This window comes from Acomys russatus, chromosome 15 (assembly GCF_903995435.1).
Source record: "Acomys russatus chromosome 15, mAcoRus1.1, whole genome shotgun sequence".
In the NCBI taxonomy this organism is placed as follows: Eukaryota; Metazoa; Chordata; class Mammalia; order Rodentia; family Muridae; genus Acomys; species Acomys russatus.
Window position 1 is genome coordinate 8,439,011 of NC_067151.1, and position 15,280 is coordinate 8,454,290.

The 15,280-nt window shown below is 39.3% G+C and overlaps 1 protein-coding gene across 1 annotated transcript in view; it reads left to right on the plus strand.

Annotated features, from left to right (window-relative positions):
- The first annotated feature begins 7,801 nt into the window (after positions 1 to 7,801).
- Positions 7,802 to 15,280, plus strand: part of LOC127199608 (SLC35A4 upstream open reading frame protein-like) — a 40,311-nt gene continuing 32,832 nt past the window's right edge. Inside the window, exon 1 of the mRNA XM_051157748.1 lies at positions 7,802 to 7,927. Coding sequence (XP_051013705.1) covers positions 7,802 to 7,927 — 126 coding nt within the window. The remainder of the gene's footprint in view (positions 7,928 to 15,280) is intronic.

Sequence of the window (15,280 nt, forward strand, 5' to 3'; positions counted from 1 at the left end):
GGGAAGTATATTCACATAGGTTATCCAGAAAAACAGAACCAGAGGGATATTGATAATTAGAATGCATAGGCCTAAAAAGTTGGAAAGCTGATTTTGTAAGTCTAAAGGCAGAAGAGACCAATGGCCCAGCTCAAAGATGGTCAGAAATCTTGCTCTAGTTAGGCCTCCAAGTAGGCAAGACCCACCCATATCCGAGAGGGCAGCTTGCTATGCTCACTCCAACAGTTCAAGGATTAATCTCACCCACAGACAACTTCACAGATACATCAAATTTGAAATGAATTTATCTAGTTTTTTGTTTGTTTGTTTGTTTGGAGTTTTTTGGATTTTTGGCTTTTTGTTTTTTGGATTCTTTGGTTTCCTGATAAAGGGTTTCTCCGTGTAGCCTTGGCTGTCCTGGACTCACTTTGTAGACCAGGGTGGCTCAAATTCACAGAGATCCACCTGTCTCTGTCTTCCTGAGTGCTGGGACTACAAGCATGCGCCACCATCCCTGGCTCATTTACCTGTTTTTAATGCCTAATGATTTTTGAAATTTTACCACCGAAGCTTTGGCCTACCCAAAACATTTTTAAATGCTTTCCAAATATTTATAGGTGGAATGGTTATGAGTAAGGCATGGTCCAGTCAAGGTAAGACAAAACTTTTACAGCCATCATAGCACTCCAGTCTCCTCTTGGTCTTCAGGAATAAGCAATGCAGCTACAACATTAAGAGCCCTCTTCGCATACTGATTCAGAGGCCGGAGAAATCCATGGACATAAGGTTGGGTCTGAATACCAGTCTGTGTCTCCGCTGGGTTGAGTGATGCAGGCTGCACTGCAGAGGGCAATCTTCTCTATTCAGCATTGTTAAAGTAACTTTTATTCTCCCGATCTAATTGTTGCCTTAGAGACACGATGTGCAACTCATAAAGGCAAGCACCAAGAGGGTTCTGTTTTCCAAGAACCTGTTCAAAAGATTACAAATACGTCTTCCCATCAAGTATTCGGGTGTTATCAAAAATGTTCTTGCAAAACAATTACCTTGGAAGCATGTGTTTTATTATTTCTTCACTCTTTTTATATGTTTGTTCTTTGAGAATCTCACATACATAATCAATGTGTTCTGATTATTTTTGTCACTCTCCTTTTCTTTCTATCTTCTGACAGCTCTACTTCCCAAATTTGTGCGTTTTTTAAAAATTTATGTTGGAATGAGTATTGTCTGAGTCATTTGTTATGTGAACCTGGATATGTAACTCTCCATTGGATGCTGGTGAGCTTCTATGTGCATACACAACTAAAGGTCGTGATTCACCTCTCTCAGATGCAGGAGACAGTATGTCACAAGTACGAACCCTGATTCAAAAACCCTACATGCAAATATTTCTAAAATCCAAAACATGCGATGACTAACATGATACTATGGAGAAAGATTTCCCACCCCGTCTAATGTAACATGCTATAGTAAAAACACAAGTATATCATGTAACATTTGCTTCAGGATACACACACACACACACACACACACACACACACACACCTCAAATATACAAAATATTTGTATCTATATTTGCTTTCCACCCTCAAGACATCTAATTGTGTATATATGTGTGTGTATGTGTGTATACACATATATATATGCATATGTATATATATTAATCAAACTGAAACCTGTAAATTTTTTTCATTTAAATTTATTTTTAATGTATTCACTTTACATTCCAATCATAGACCCCTCCCTCATCTCTTCCCACTCCCACCCTCCGTCCCTCTTCGCTTCTCCCTCCCTCTTCGCTTCTCTCTCCTATTCCCCTCCCCTCGTCCTCAGAGAGGGGGCACCCTTCTCCCCTACCAACTGACCTTAGCCTATCAAATCTCGTGAGAACTTCCTGCATTATCTTTATCTGTGACATGATAAGGCACCTGCCAGGAGGAGGTGAGCCACCTGCAGGCAACAGAGCCCATGGCATATACTCACTCACAGGGGGATATTAGCCATGTAATACAGAACAATATTACAACCACAGACCTAAAGAAACTAACCTTAACTACTAATTCCAATGTTTCTGATAGGAGATAATCTGCCTTGAAAAAGGAAATAATGCAAATCATCTCTTATATGCTTGATAATCCTCTTCCCATAATATAAACAACAATCTCAAAATAGTTTTAACTACTACTGCAACACAACAGAAGGGGAACAAATGCATTGTCTTTTGAGAAACCAACCACTTTATTTTCCTTTATTCTCAAAAATCAAAATGAAATTCACTTACCTTCCCAACTACACTATATGGCAAATGATCAGTATCTTTTTTTAAGTTTGAAATGAGTTGATTACTATCTTTTAAAACAAAATGTGAGGTTTCCAACTGTGGACTGAAGAGGAGGTGAGAAGAAATAACCAAAAAGGGTGGACAGACTGACGGACAGCTGGGCCATTCACTTATTTCAGGCCTGCATCAGTCAGACACTGAGTCACCAGTTTCTAGGCTGGGAGCTTAGAGTGACTGATCAGAGGAAATGTGCCCCGTTGGTTGTATCTATAATGTGTAGACAAACTCTGTCTTTCACTTTTCACTTTTCTCACAATTTATGGAGTAGGTCTTCAGGGATATTATTCACTGGTGACCAGAAAGTGTATCCTCAACACTGGATAGACTGTTTTATTGATGTGTGTCCTACAGATCATTCATTTACATATTTATGCTATAATATTAACTTGATGAGGTCAGTGCCAATTTCATATCTTTCAGAATAATATGAAGACCATGATCATGGCCCCTGGAGATTATATGCGATGTGGTCACAGGAAACATGTCCATGGTCATACATGACAAAACAATTGTGTATAAGGCTTCAATCACAGCCGTTTTCTCTAGCATCTGCAGGACCACCAAGCAAGACCTACTTGGTAGCAACAGTTTCCCCGATTAGTGCAGGCGTAGTGTCTGTTTTTCATTTCTTCACACTAATTTGGAAGTTATAAGCTCAGAAAGGTTTACATATGTGGCCCCTTCTGAGCAGCCATTAGAATCAGGGATTTTTCCCTCTTGCTTCTATAGTCTATCTGTAAATGTTTTTAATATGTTATTTTGAAAAAATTTCCACAAACTTGCAGTACTCATAAATCAGCTTCAAAGTTGCTAGAATTGCTGGCATGTGCTACCACACATGGCCCTTTTTCAAGTTTGTTGCTGTACTTTTCCCAGATTCAAATAGCAGAACAGCATCTTAAATAATTTATGGTTTAAAACTTCGACTAAAAGATCTGTGGAAAATGTGTACAGAGGAAAGTCCACTAGGCCCGACCCTACTCAAAGAAGTATGTACTGCTGATAAATTCTGAGAGTAAGAGAAATCCTCCGCTGTATATGTTTTGTGTGTGTGTGTGTGTGTGTGTGTGTGTGTGTGTGTGTATAAATCATCTAATTTGCAAAAAGAAAACCAGACCAATTGGTTATCTAATACCAAATGGACAGTCTGAAAACATACATAAAAGTAACATTATATTGAGTAGATTATATTTATGTAGTTAGAAATATATATTTCCACACAGACATACATGTATATTAATATACATATATGTATGTAACAGCCATTAATAATTTTGAAAAGCCATGATTTTAAAAGAGAACAAGGAAAGGGGATATAGGAGGGTCTGGAATAGGAAAAAGGGGGAGAAATAATGAAGTAATTATTATATCAAAAAATAAAAGAAATGAAAACCCAATTTTATTTCTATATGTTAAGGCCTAATCAAAGTGTAGCCTATCATAGTAAGGCAGGCATAATGCACATACTTACAGGTTATTAGACACCAAAACATCACTGAACTAGGAGAGATGCCATTTGCTCCTTGTCCAGCCTCTTCTGAGTTCCATGGGGCCCTGGCGTAGCAAGTTTTGACATATTCCTTCCTTCGGTGGCAAACTCCTCAAGGGTTTCCATGTAGGAAAATAAAGATTCTCTGTTGGAGGTTTGTCTGGTGTATTTTGATGCTAATTACTGCTTGCTGTCTCTGTCCCACTTGTACCTTGGCTAGAGCCTAACCTATTTGACCAATAAAGGGACACCACACCTGGCCGGGCAAATGGAATAGGTGTGGGTAAGGTTCTGGGAGCATGGGGAGACAGGGAGAGTCTAGGGAGAAAGAGGGTTGGGAGGAGAGGGAGAAGAAGGCTGTACCATCCTGGGTTAGCTGGAGGAGAAGCATATGGCTGGCATGGACGGAGACTTGGCCCAGATGATGATAATTAGCAAAAATTTGGGATTATGGAAGGGAAGTAAGTTGATAGAAATCATTAGAAGCAGATGGCATGAGATTGGGGCAGGTATCCCATACCTGTCCCACTATGGGAAGTAGTTTAGGGGATTAATATCTGCCCTGCCCCAGGTCAACTAAGGCTATTTTAAAATGTAACAGGTGTTTGTGTCTTGATTGATTGCTAGCTGGTTAGAAAATACTGTCATAATAGTAATTATAGGCTTAATAATGAACATTTTTAGGCCATACTGGTGAATTAACCACAACAATTCTTCTTCCACAGGTATCCACCTAAGAGAATGGGTATTCAGTGGATAAGTTAGAAGACCGACACTGATACCAAATTTCAAAGGGTACCTGGTGTTAAAACACAGGCTCAACTCTCAAAGCAGGATTCTGCTGTGTTATAGGCAGATTTAAAATGGAATAGAGGAGGTCACTTAGGAGGGAAGTATTTGGTAGAGATTGAAGAAGCAGACTTTTTTCAGAAGTTATTGACTTGAGGGTCATGAGAAGAGCTGGAAGATCGTGACTGGTATGGAATAGATCAGTGGCTCTCAACCTTCCTCATGTGGTGACACACAAACGAAATTATTTCATTGCTACTTCATAACTGCAATGCTGTTACTGTTATGAATCCCAATCTGATAGGCAGCCATCTACTACGCCAACTCTAAAGGAGTCAAGACCAACAAGTTGGGAACCAGTGATCTAAAGTGAGGAAAGGGATGAGCAACAACATAATTCTACTTCAATTGAAATAATTTTTAAAAGTTGAATAATAAAGAATACCCACTGATTTTAAGAATGGGGTTTATTCTTGACTTAAAAATAAAAGCAGCATGGGATAAACATTGAGATGTAACAAGAATAAATTAATTTTAAAAAATGGGAAAAATAAAAAAATAAAAGCAGCAAACACATTGCAAGGCATAATAATGGAGAAAAAAATAAATAATCAAATACCAGAGGGATTCACAAAAAAAAAAAAAAAAAAAAAAAAAAGACAGATTCATGGCAAACAGGAAATGAAGGCAAAAGTAGGTGACTCCTAAAAATTAGCTATTGGAGTAGCAACATGAATGTTGTTATTTAAATCTAGCTGCAATAATATGTGTGCAACAACAGGACGGATACTTGTGTAAAACATTGTGAAATTTACATTTATTCCCATATATTAATTTCTAATACTCTTATACCATCAAAAGTCCACTTGAAAAATACAGCACAGGATATTTTAAAGAGCAAAGTGCTTTCCTGAGATGGAGTCAGAAAGCTGCATGCACAGCAAAGTCAGACAGCTTCGAAGTCTATAGAGGAGGATGCATACTCAATAGCATAGAGAAGAAGACATGCTTATTCATACATAGCAAGGTTCACATAGTAAAGCCTAGAGACACAAAGAATTGTGATGGAAACACCCGGGGAAATGCTACGTAAAACTCATAATTCAATATGTAGTATACCTTGGACACATGACAGTCATGGACATATCATGCAACATTAGAACGCCTAGCTCTTTAAAATGATGGAATTTTGGTGATATTGTGCCTTCTCAAAATTGTGTAGTTTCATTAATGTGTGTAGTTATACAGAAATAATTATGATAGCAAACATTTTCTGCTGAATAATTCTTCTTTTAAATGACTGATATATTATAGTAAAAAATATAAAGAAATACATCTGTTGGGAGCCGAGAGACCCTGGCTGAGCTGAGAGACCCTGGTTGCGTTGAACCCCAGCTGACCCTTTCCAGCCAGCCTATACAGAAAGAACTAATCAAACATTTTGCCTGGCAACGGACAAACCCCAAACATCGTGCTTGGCCCCAGGAGAGGGAACTTGGCCCTGAGAAAAGGAGCACTCAGTGTACCGTGGCTTTGTAGCCTTTCTCAGAAGTCACGGTACATGAACATCTGACGTGCTGTGGTCTCTGGGAGAGGACCGCGGGGCCACCTGTCTCCTCCCCCCGCCCCACACATTGTCCCAGGGGTTCCTACCCCAGAAGATTCTGTACTTTTCCACTGCTCTCCCTCCTTCCCCCGCCATCCCTGAAGCACACTTTAAAAATCATACACCTGCTTTCAGTAAATGACTCTTGATAAGACATCCTTTCTTGAGTCGTGTCTTCTCTTGCCCGTTCTTCATTCACAGGCCGCGACCCCCTTCGAGACCCCGAATAACTGAACCCGCAGGACGGGGACATACATCTATGTATCCAAATGCCATAACTAAACCCATCCATTACTTTGGGAGTGTACACAAATAGGTGTGAAGAAAATAATTAAGTTTTCTTTATTATTTAAACTACTTCATTCATAGGGAGCATGCATACCTAGAAATAACAATCTCTATTCTCCTCAACGTGGCATACAGAGGATTTATGCAGGCTAGAAACAAACAAAGACTAAACCAAGCAAAATAAAATAAAAAAAAACCAAACAGCTGCATTCATCAAGAATTTGTGAGATAGGATGTGTTCACCATGAGAAGTCATTTCCCATGTCTCTGGCAAAAGAGACATATTGCTCTCCATTGACCTGTGCCTCCTGTAAAGGTATCGACACCCATGCTGGCCTTCAGGTTAACTAAAGGGAAGTAAAAGTGATTGTTATACACCACAAAACCCCCACTTCTATTTCTGTCCCTTCCCAAACATTTCTATCTCATCTGTACTCTGCTTACTCCCAACATGCTTTAAACCCCCATCTCTTTATGAAGGGACAGTTCCTTTACCTCCCCCCACCCCTGTCTCTGCTTTTCTCTCCTGATAGTCTCTTTTCTCTCCTAGACAAGCATGGTCCTATCAAGTCTGGTGTTTTTCCTCTGGTCTGAACTCTTCCGGATGTCTCTGAACATTTTTCCTCTCAAATCCATATATTTTAAGTGACCAAACATGTTACATCTTTCAAAGAATACATACATGTATACCATAGTTTTTACTTAGAAAGCACTAAAGAAAGATCCCTGTGAATCAAAGTGTGGAAAAGACACAACAGCCAATGGTTGTCATCACACACATCAAGCAATGATGTAAAGGTATGTTAATAAATAGTACCAACGAGTTTCTTGATAACAAAATTGAAAGTAAATTAACATGTTCGGAAGTCATTCCTGCATAACATAATCTGAATCTGTAAAAATATTAAGAATTGGGGGGATTCTAAGATGGCAGTGAGCGGTGTGGACCTCGGTTAGATGCCAGAGAAATCAAGTCAGAAAATTGGACTTATTTCTTTTTTATTTTTAATATACTTTACTAATTTATTCATATTACGTCTAAATTGTTATCCCATCCCTTGTATCCTCCCATTCCTCCCTCCCTCCCATTTTCCCCTTACTCCCCTCCCCTATGACTGTGACTGAGGGGGACCGCTTCCCCCTGTATATGCTCATAGGGTATCAAGTCTCTTCTTGGTAGCCTGCTATCCTTCCTCTGAATGCCACCAGGCCTCCCCATCCAGGGGACGTAAGTTCCCCACCCCACTACAGTGGGAGAAACTATAGGGCGCCAGAAACTAACTAGGGGCAATCTTGTGCACCCCCAAACATGGGGAAAAAGCACAGACCCCCAGGGGAGCAGAGCAGCCGCAGTGGCGGCAGCGACAGCGACAGCACAGTGACAGTGATAGCAGTGGGGGCTGTGGTGCCAGCAACACCAGCGGCGCTTGCTGAGGTAGGCTGTGGGGAACAAAACACCTGCAGTGGTGACTGGTGGCGGGGGTGGGGGGTGAGGTATTGGCGAGATTAACAGTGGGAAGTGGCAAGCAACAGGGGCTGCAAGAGTCTGTGAGCAGCGACGGTGGGTGACAGAGAGTGGACCAGCACCTTGTCTCAATAGTGGGCTGCAACCAGCGGGGAGAAAGGGAAGGTCAGATTGCTGTATGGATCAGTGCACCAAAGCAGAGTGGCCTGCCTACAGAGCAAAAGATGAACAAAACAGAAGTCACACCGCATCTGACATCCAAATCACAGAATCATTGTGTGATGAATCCCTCTGAGGAGACAAGCAGCCAGAGGAGCCCTATAAAACCATGGAATCTAGGTGGCAGAGCTCAAAGAAATATAGATACAGGAAGGCAGAGTCTGAGAACCCAGTATAGAAAACAGCTCTCTATCAAAGGTACTCATCCCCGAGACCACTAGCTCAGAAAGCCCAAGCCCTCTAAGCAAATGCCTAAAGGAAAGAATAAGAGGTCTAATAATAAAAATCAAGACATTATGGCTCCACCATAAAGCCCAGAAACCAACAGATATTCTACTATGGCATGGCAGAGTCACAGGAAGATGACCTCAGAACCATGCTTATACAGCTATTTGAGAACTATAAAGAGGAAATGAATAGATACTTCCAAGAATTCCAGGATAACACAAACAAACAAATAGAAGCCATCCAGGAGAAACAAGAAACCACAAACAAACAGGTGAAGGAATTAAATAAAGCAAGTCAAGATATGAAAACAGAATTAGACAATATTTTTTTAAAATCACAAATCAAGAAAAAAACTGAAATGGAACAATTAAAAAAGGAAGCAGGAATCCAACAGACAAGTATAACTAACAGAATCCAACACAGAGAAGAGAGAATCTCAGGTGCTGAAGACACAATAAAAGAAATTGATTGAGATATATATATATCTCAATATCTCAAAGAAAATCTTAAAACAGAAAAATTAATGACACAAAGCATCCAAGAAATCAAGGACACCATGAGAAGGCGTAATCTCAGGTTTATAGGAGTTGATGAAAAGAAAGATGCAAAGTCCAAAGGACCAGAAAATGTCTTCAAGAAAATCATAGACAAAAACGTCTCCAATCTACAGAAAGAGATACCCTTGAACATACAAGAGGCCCACAGAACACCAAATACACTAGACCAGAAAAGAAATTCATTCCGGCCCATAATAATCAAAACACTAAACCTGCAGAATAAAGAAAAGATACTAAAGGCTGCAAGAGAAAGGCAAAATAACATAATGGTAGACCCATCAGAATTACACCTGACTTTTCAACAGAGACTATGAAAGCCAGAAGAGCCTGGACTGAGACCACAGATGCAAACCTAGGCAACTATATCCAGCAAAACTTTCAATCACCATAGATGGAGAAAACAAGATATTGCATGACAAAACCAAATATAAACAGTATCTAAACACCAATCACGCTCTACAGAAAATAGAAGGAAAATGTCATCACAACGAGATCAGCCACACCCAAGAAAATGCAGCATACAGATAATTGCACATCAGCAAAACCAGACAGACACTGCCACACATAATCACCACTAACTCCACAATAAAATGATCCAATAACCATTGGTCAATAATATCTGTCAACATTAATGGCCTCAACTCCCTAGTAAAAAGGCACAGACTAAGAAAATGGATGCAAAAACAAGATCCTTCAATATGTTGCATTCAAGAAAGACATCTCATCAACAAAGATAGATATTATCTGAGAGTAACGGGCTGGAAAAAATTTTTCAAGCAAATGGTCTCAGGAAGCAAACGGAAGTAGCCATTTTAATATCTGACAAAATAGACTTTCAATTAAAACTGATCAAGAAAGATCAAGAAGGACACTTTGTCCTAATCAAAGATAATTCCACCAAAAGGACATCACCATCCTAAATATCTATGCCCCAAATATTAGGACACCTGTATTTGTAAAAGAAATACTTTTAAAGTTTAAACCACTCATTGAACCCAACACAATAATAGTGGGAGACCTCAACACCCCACTATCACCAATGGACAGATCCTCAAGGAAGAAGTTAAACAGAGAAATAATCACACTAACAGAGGTCATGAATCAAATGGACCTGACATTCACAGAGCTTTTTACCCAAATAGAAAAGAATATACTTTATTCTCTGCACCACATGGAACCTTTTCCAAAATAGACCATATAATTGGTCACAAAGCAAGCCACAATAGATACAAAAAATTCAAATAATCCCTTGCATCCTATCAGACGACCATGCCCTAAAGCTGAGCATCAACAACAATAGAAATAAAAGGCCTACAAACACATGGAAACTGAACAATCTTCTACTCAGTGACAACTGGGTCTGGGATGAAATAAAGAAAGAGATCAAAGACTTCCTAGAGTTTAATGAAAATGAAGGCACAACATATCCAAACCCTTAGGACACAATGAAAGCAGTGCTAAGAGGAAAATTCATAGCACTAGGTGCCTTCACAAAGAAACTGGAGGCATCGCATATAAGCAACTTAATGAAACACCTAAAACTCTAGAAGAAAAAGAAGCAGACACACCCAAAAGGAGCAGATGGCTAGAAATAATAAAACTCAGGGCTGAAATCAGTAAGTTAGAAACAAAGAAAACAATTCAAAGAATCAACGAAACCAAGAGCTGGTTCTTTGAGAAAATCAACAAGATAGACAAACTCACCCTTAGCCAAACTCTCTAAAAGGCAAAGGGAGAGTGCACAAATTAACAAAATCAGAAATGAAAAGGGAGAAATAACAACAGTACCAAGGAAATCCAAAGAATCATTAGATCTTACTTCAAACGCCTATATGCCACAAAATTTGAAAATCTAAAGAATATGGACAATTTCCTTGATAAATTCCACTTTCCAAAGTTGAATCAAGATCAGGTAAACAAATTAAACAGTCCTATATCCCCTAAGGAAAAGAAGCAGTCATCAAAAGTCTCCCAACCAAAAAGAGCCCTGGGCCAGATGGATTCAGCATAGAATTCTACCAAACCTTCATAGAAGAACTAATACCAATACTCCTCAAACTGTTCCACAAAATAGAAACAGAAGGAACTCTACCAAACTCAATCACCTTAATACCTAAGCAACACAAAAATCCAACAAAGGAAGAGAATTTTAAACCAATCTCCATTATGAACATAGATGCAAAAATACTCAATAAAATTCTGGCAAACCGAATACAAGATCACATCAAAAATCTCATCCATCGTGACCAAGTAGGTTTCATACCAGGCATGCAGGGGTGGTTCAATATAAGGAAATCCATCAATGTAATTAATCATATAAGCAAACTGAAGGAAAAGAATCACATAATCATCTCTTTATATGTGGAAAAAGCATTTGACAAAATCCAACACCCTTTCATGTTAAAAGTCTTAGAGAGATCAGGAATACAAGGCACATACCTAAACATAGTAAAGGCAATATACAGAAAAATCTATAGCCAACATCAAGCTAAATGGTGAGAAACTTAAGTCAATCCCACTGAATTCAGGGACATGATGAGGCTGCCCATTCTCTCCATTGCTCTTCAATATTGTACTTGAAGTCCTAGCTAGAGCAATAAGACAGCTAAAGGAGATCAAGGGGATACATATAGGAAAGGAAGAACTTAAAGTTTTCCTTTTACAGATGATATGATAATATACATCAGTGATCCCCAAAAGTCAACCAAAGAACTCCTACAGCTGATAAACAGCTTCAGCAAAGTGGCAGGATACAAAATGAACGCAAAAAAGTCAATAGCCCTCCTGTATACAAATGACAAAAGGGAAGAGAAAGAAATTAGGGAAACCATTCCCTTCACAATAGCCTCAAACAATATAAAATATCTGGGTGTAAATCTAACCAAGAAAGTGAAAGACCTTTATGAAAAAACTTCAAGTCTGTACAGAAAGAAATTGAAGAGGATATCAGAAAATGGAAAGATCTCCCATGCTCATAGATTGGGAGAATCAACAAAGTAAAAATGGCCATCCTACCAAAAGCAATCCACAGATTTAATGCAGTCCCTATCAAAATACCAATATAATATTTTACAGAACTGGAAAGATCAATCCTCAACTTCATATGGTAAAACAAAAAACCCAGGATAGCTAAATCAATCCTATACAATAAAAGATCTACGGGAGGAATCTCCATCCCTGATCTCAAGATGTACTATAGAGCAACAGTAATAAAAAACAGCATGGTACTGGCATAGAATTGGCCAGTTGACCAATGGAATTGAACTGAGGACCCAGATATACATCCACACACATATGGCCATTTGATTTTTGACAAAGAAGCCAAAACGATACAATGAAAAAAAAAAAAAGAAAGAAAGAAAGCATCTTCAACAAATGGTGCTGGTCCAACTGGATGTCTACATGTAAAAAAAAATGCAAATAGATCCATATTTATCACCCTGCATGAAACTAAAGTCCAAGTGGATTAAAGACCTCAACATAAAACCAGACACACTAAATCTGTTAGAAGAAAAAGTGGGTATGACCCTAGAACTCATTGGCATAGGAGACAAATTCCTGAACAGAACACCAACAGCTCAGGCTCTAAGATCAATAATTAATAAATGGGACCTTATGAAGCTGAGAAGCTTCTGCAAGGCAGAAGACACTGTCAGCAGAACAAAGCAACAGCCCACAGATTGGGAAAAAAATCTTTACCAACCCTACATCTGACAAAGGGCTGATATCTAAAATATATAAAGAACTCAAGAAATTAAACACCACCAAACCAAATAACCAAATTAAAAAATGGAGTACAGAACTAAACAGAGAATTCTCAAAAGAGGAATATCAAATGGCTGAGAAACACTTAAAGAAATGCTCAACATCCCTACTCATCAGGGAAATGCAAATCAAAAGGACCTTGAGATTCCATCTTACACCTATCCAATTAGCAAAGATCAATAACTCGAATGACAACACATGCTGGAGAGGATGTGGTGAAAGAGGAACACTTCTCCACTGCTGTGGGAGTGCAAACTTGTTCAACCACTCTGGAAAGAAATATGGTGCTTTCTCAGAAAATTGGGAATAGCTGTACCCCAAAAGCCAGCTATACCACTCCTGGGCATATACCTGAAAGATGCCCCACCATGCAACAAAGACATTTGTTCAACTATGTTCATAGCAGCCTTATTCGTAATAGCCGGAACCTAGAAACAACCGAGATATCCCTCAATTGAAGAATGGATTTAAAAATTGTGATACACAATGGAATATTACTCAGCTATTAAGAACAAGGAAATCTTGAGTTTTGCTGGCAAATTGATGGAATTAGAAATGATGATCCTACGTGACATAACCCAGACCCAAAAAGACATGCATGGTATATACTCACTCATATGTGGATTTTAACCCAACATAGATATCCTAGTGGAGATTCCACCCAACAGAATATAGGGACAGTTACAGAGACTTAAAGCTGGACACTGGACAGAGTCCCGAGTGTGTAGGGTGGCCCAGGCAGGCCACAGAGGAAGAGGTCATATATAGCACAGAGGATACTAGATAAACTAAGATCAGATGTTAGGGGAGGAAAGCTCCCCTATCTAAGGACTAAGGGAGGGAGCGAAAGGGGATGAGAGAGGGGATGGGATTGGAGGTAGATGAGGGAGGGGGTAGGATCAGGAGGGGATGAGAGAAGGGGCCACAATGGAGATGTAAAGAACTCAAACTACAGAACAAGCAGGTAATTTACATTCCTAATCCCACTACACGGGAATAGTTCTGAGACTGGCAGAGATATAAATGTAAAGGCATAGAGAGGCCTCATGTTGACCACAGATTCTCTGTGACTTAGTATTAGAGGCCACTACTAGTAAGGCAAGAAGGAAGATTTTCAAATGCCTTATGTTGACCCATACAATGACCAGAAAACTAGCTTTAATTGTTCTGTGCATCCCGCATACCTCATACAATTATGATAGAACTGTATAATGCTTGTGAGAAATTATGTTTTCAGAACAAAATAACCAGCTGGATCAGACCTGACAGGAATCATTCCTCCCAGCACAATGGACACTGATATCATGCATCCTCCTAGTTCCAACCCTGGATGATTCTGTTGCTTTTACTCATCAGAGTTGGACAGCTTCCTGGACAACATTGTAGAAAACTTCTGATCCAATTTGGACCACCATTTCAATCTCCTACTAAGCCTGGAATCTCTCAACATTTAGAAACCATTATCTCCGATTCTCGGGGGCCCACTCCAAGGTATTATGTGCCCCAATTGAACCTGAAGCAACCTTAAGAGAACAATGCCCCATTCCCTCAAAGGGGGGCGGGGGTTGTATAGGTTGCTGTTTGCTTGCTTGATCTACAAATGCTTATTCTCATAAGTTATTATTGGTCTTAATCAGAGAAAAAATTAGGGGAAACACAGAAACGTCTCTCTTTGCCTTTATCTTGCATATGTAGGCAAGGAGATGGGAGCTGAAAAGAAAGAAAGGGAGATTTCGGAACATAGAGAGAGGATAGAACAAAAGCTAGATGATTGAACCTACTCCTTAACTCAAGGCCTTAATTGTTACTTATAATGAAGGTTATATCTAAGTCATTGCTATAGAATTTAGTATATTGATACAAAACATGGGCATGTCAAATACTTGGCAGATTTTAACACAAGAATATATAACCTAAGTCTAACAGATAGATATAACTCTATTGATTTAAGAAGTAAAATAGTTGAATAAGGTCTTCAAAAGCCTCAGAGACACACAGAATATGGCATTTAAAGTTACAATCCTAAATTTCTTTGACAACAAGACAAGTTAACTCCTGACAACACCCAGCCAACCTCAAAGATGATGATGAGCATCAAAGAGCCTCCTTATGGACATGGCTTCAAAGGTGGCAAAATAGCCACAGGGCAAAATGTCCTCATTCCTGCCACAAAAAGAATCTGCCTAAAAATGGGCAACTTAATGCAGGCAGAGTCAACAGCCACACTCTGCCAAGTCAGGGTAGGTGAGTCCTCAATACTTCCTGCCCTGCAAACAAGTCTGGCAGAGATATTAGACCAGAAAACTGAAGATGAGGCTCCAACGTTATAAAGTGTATTGGGTGACTGGTCCGGCAGTAAACTGCCTTAAGTCAATTTGTACAATTTGGAAGCTGCTAATCCACACTGCTGGTTCACTCAGGAATTTAAGTTTTATTCCTTCTCAAGTCTCTGAGGGGCATTGAAGACAAGATAGTGTAGTTTTATAACCAAGTTTAGCTGGTTAGGGGACAAGATCATTTTGGATCAAGATAAAGAAGTTAAGCTATTAGAGTT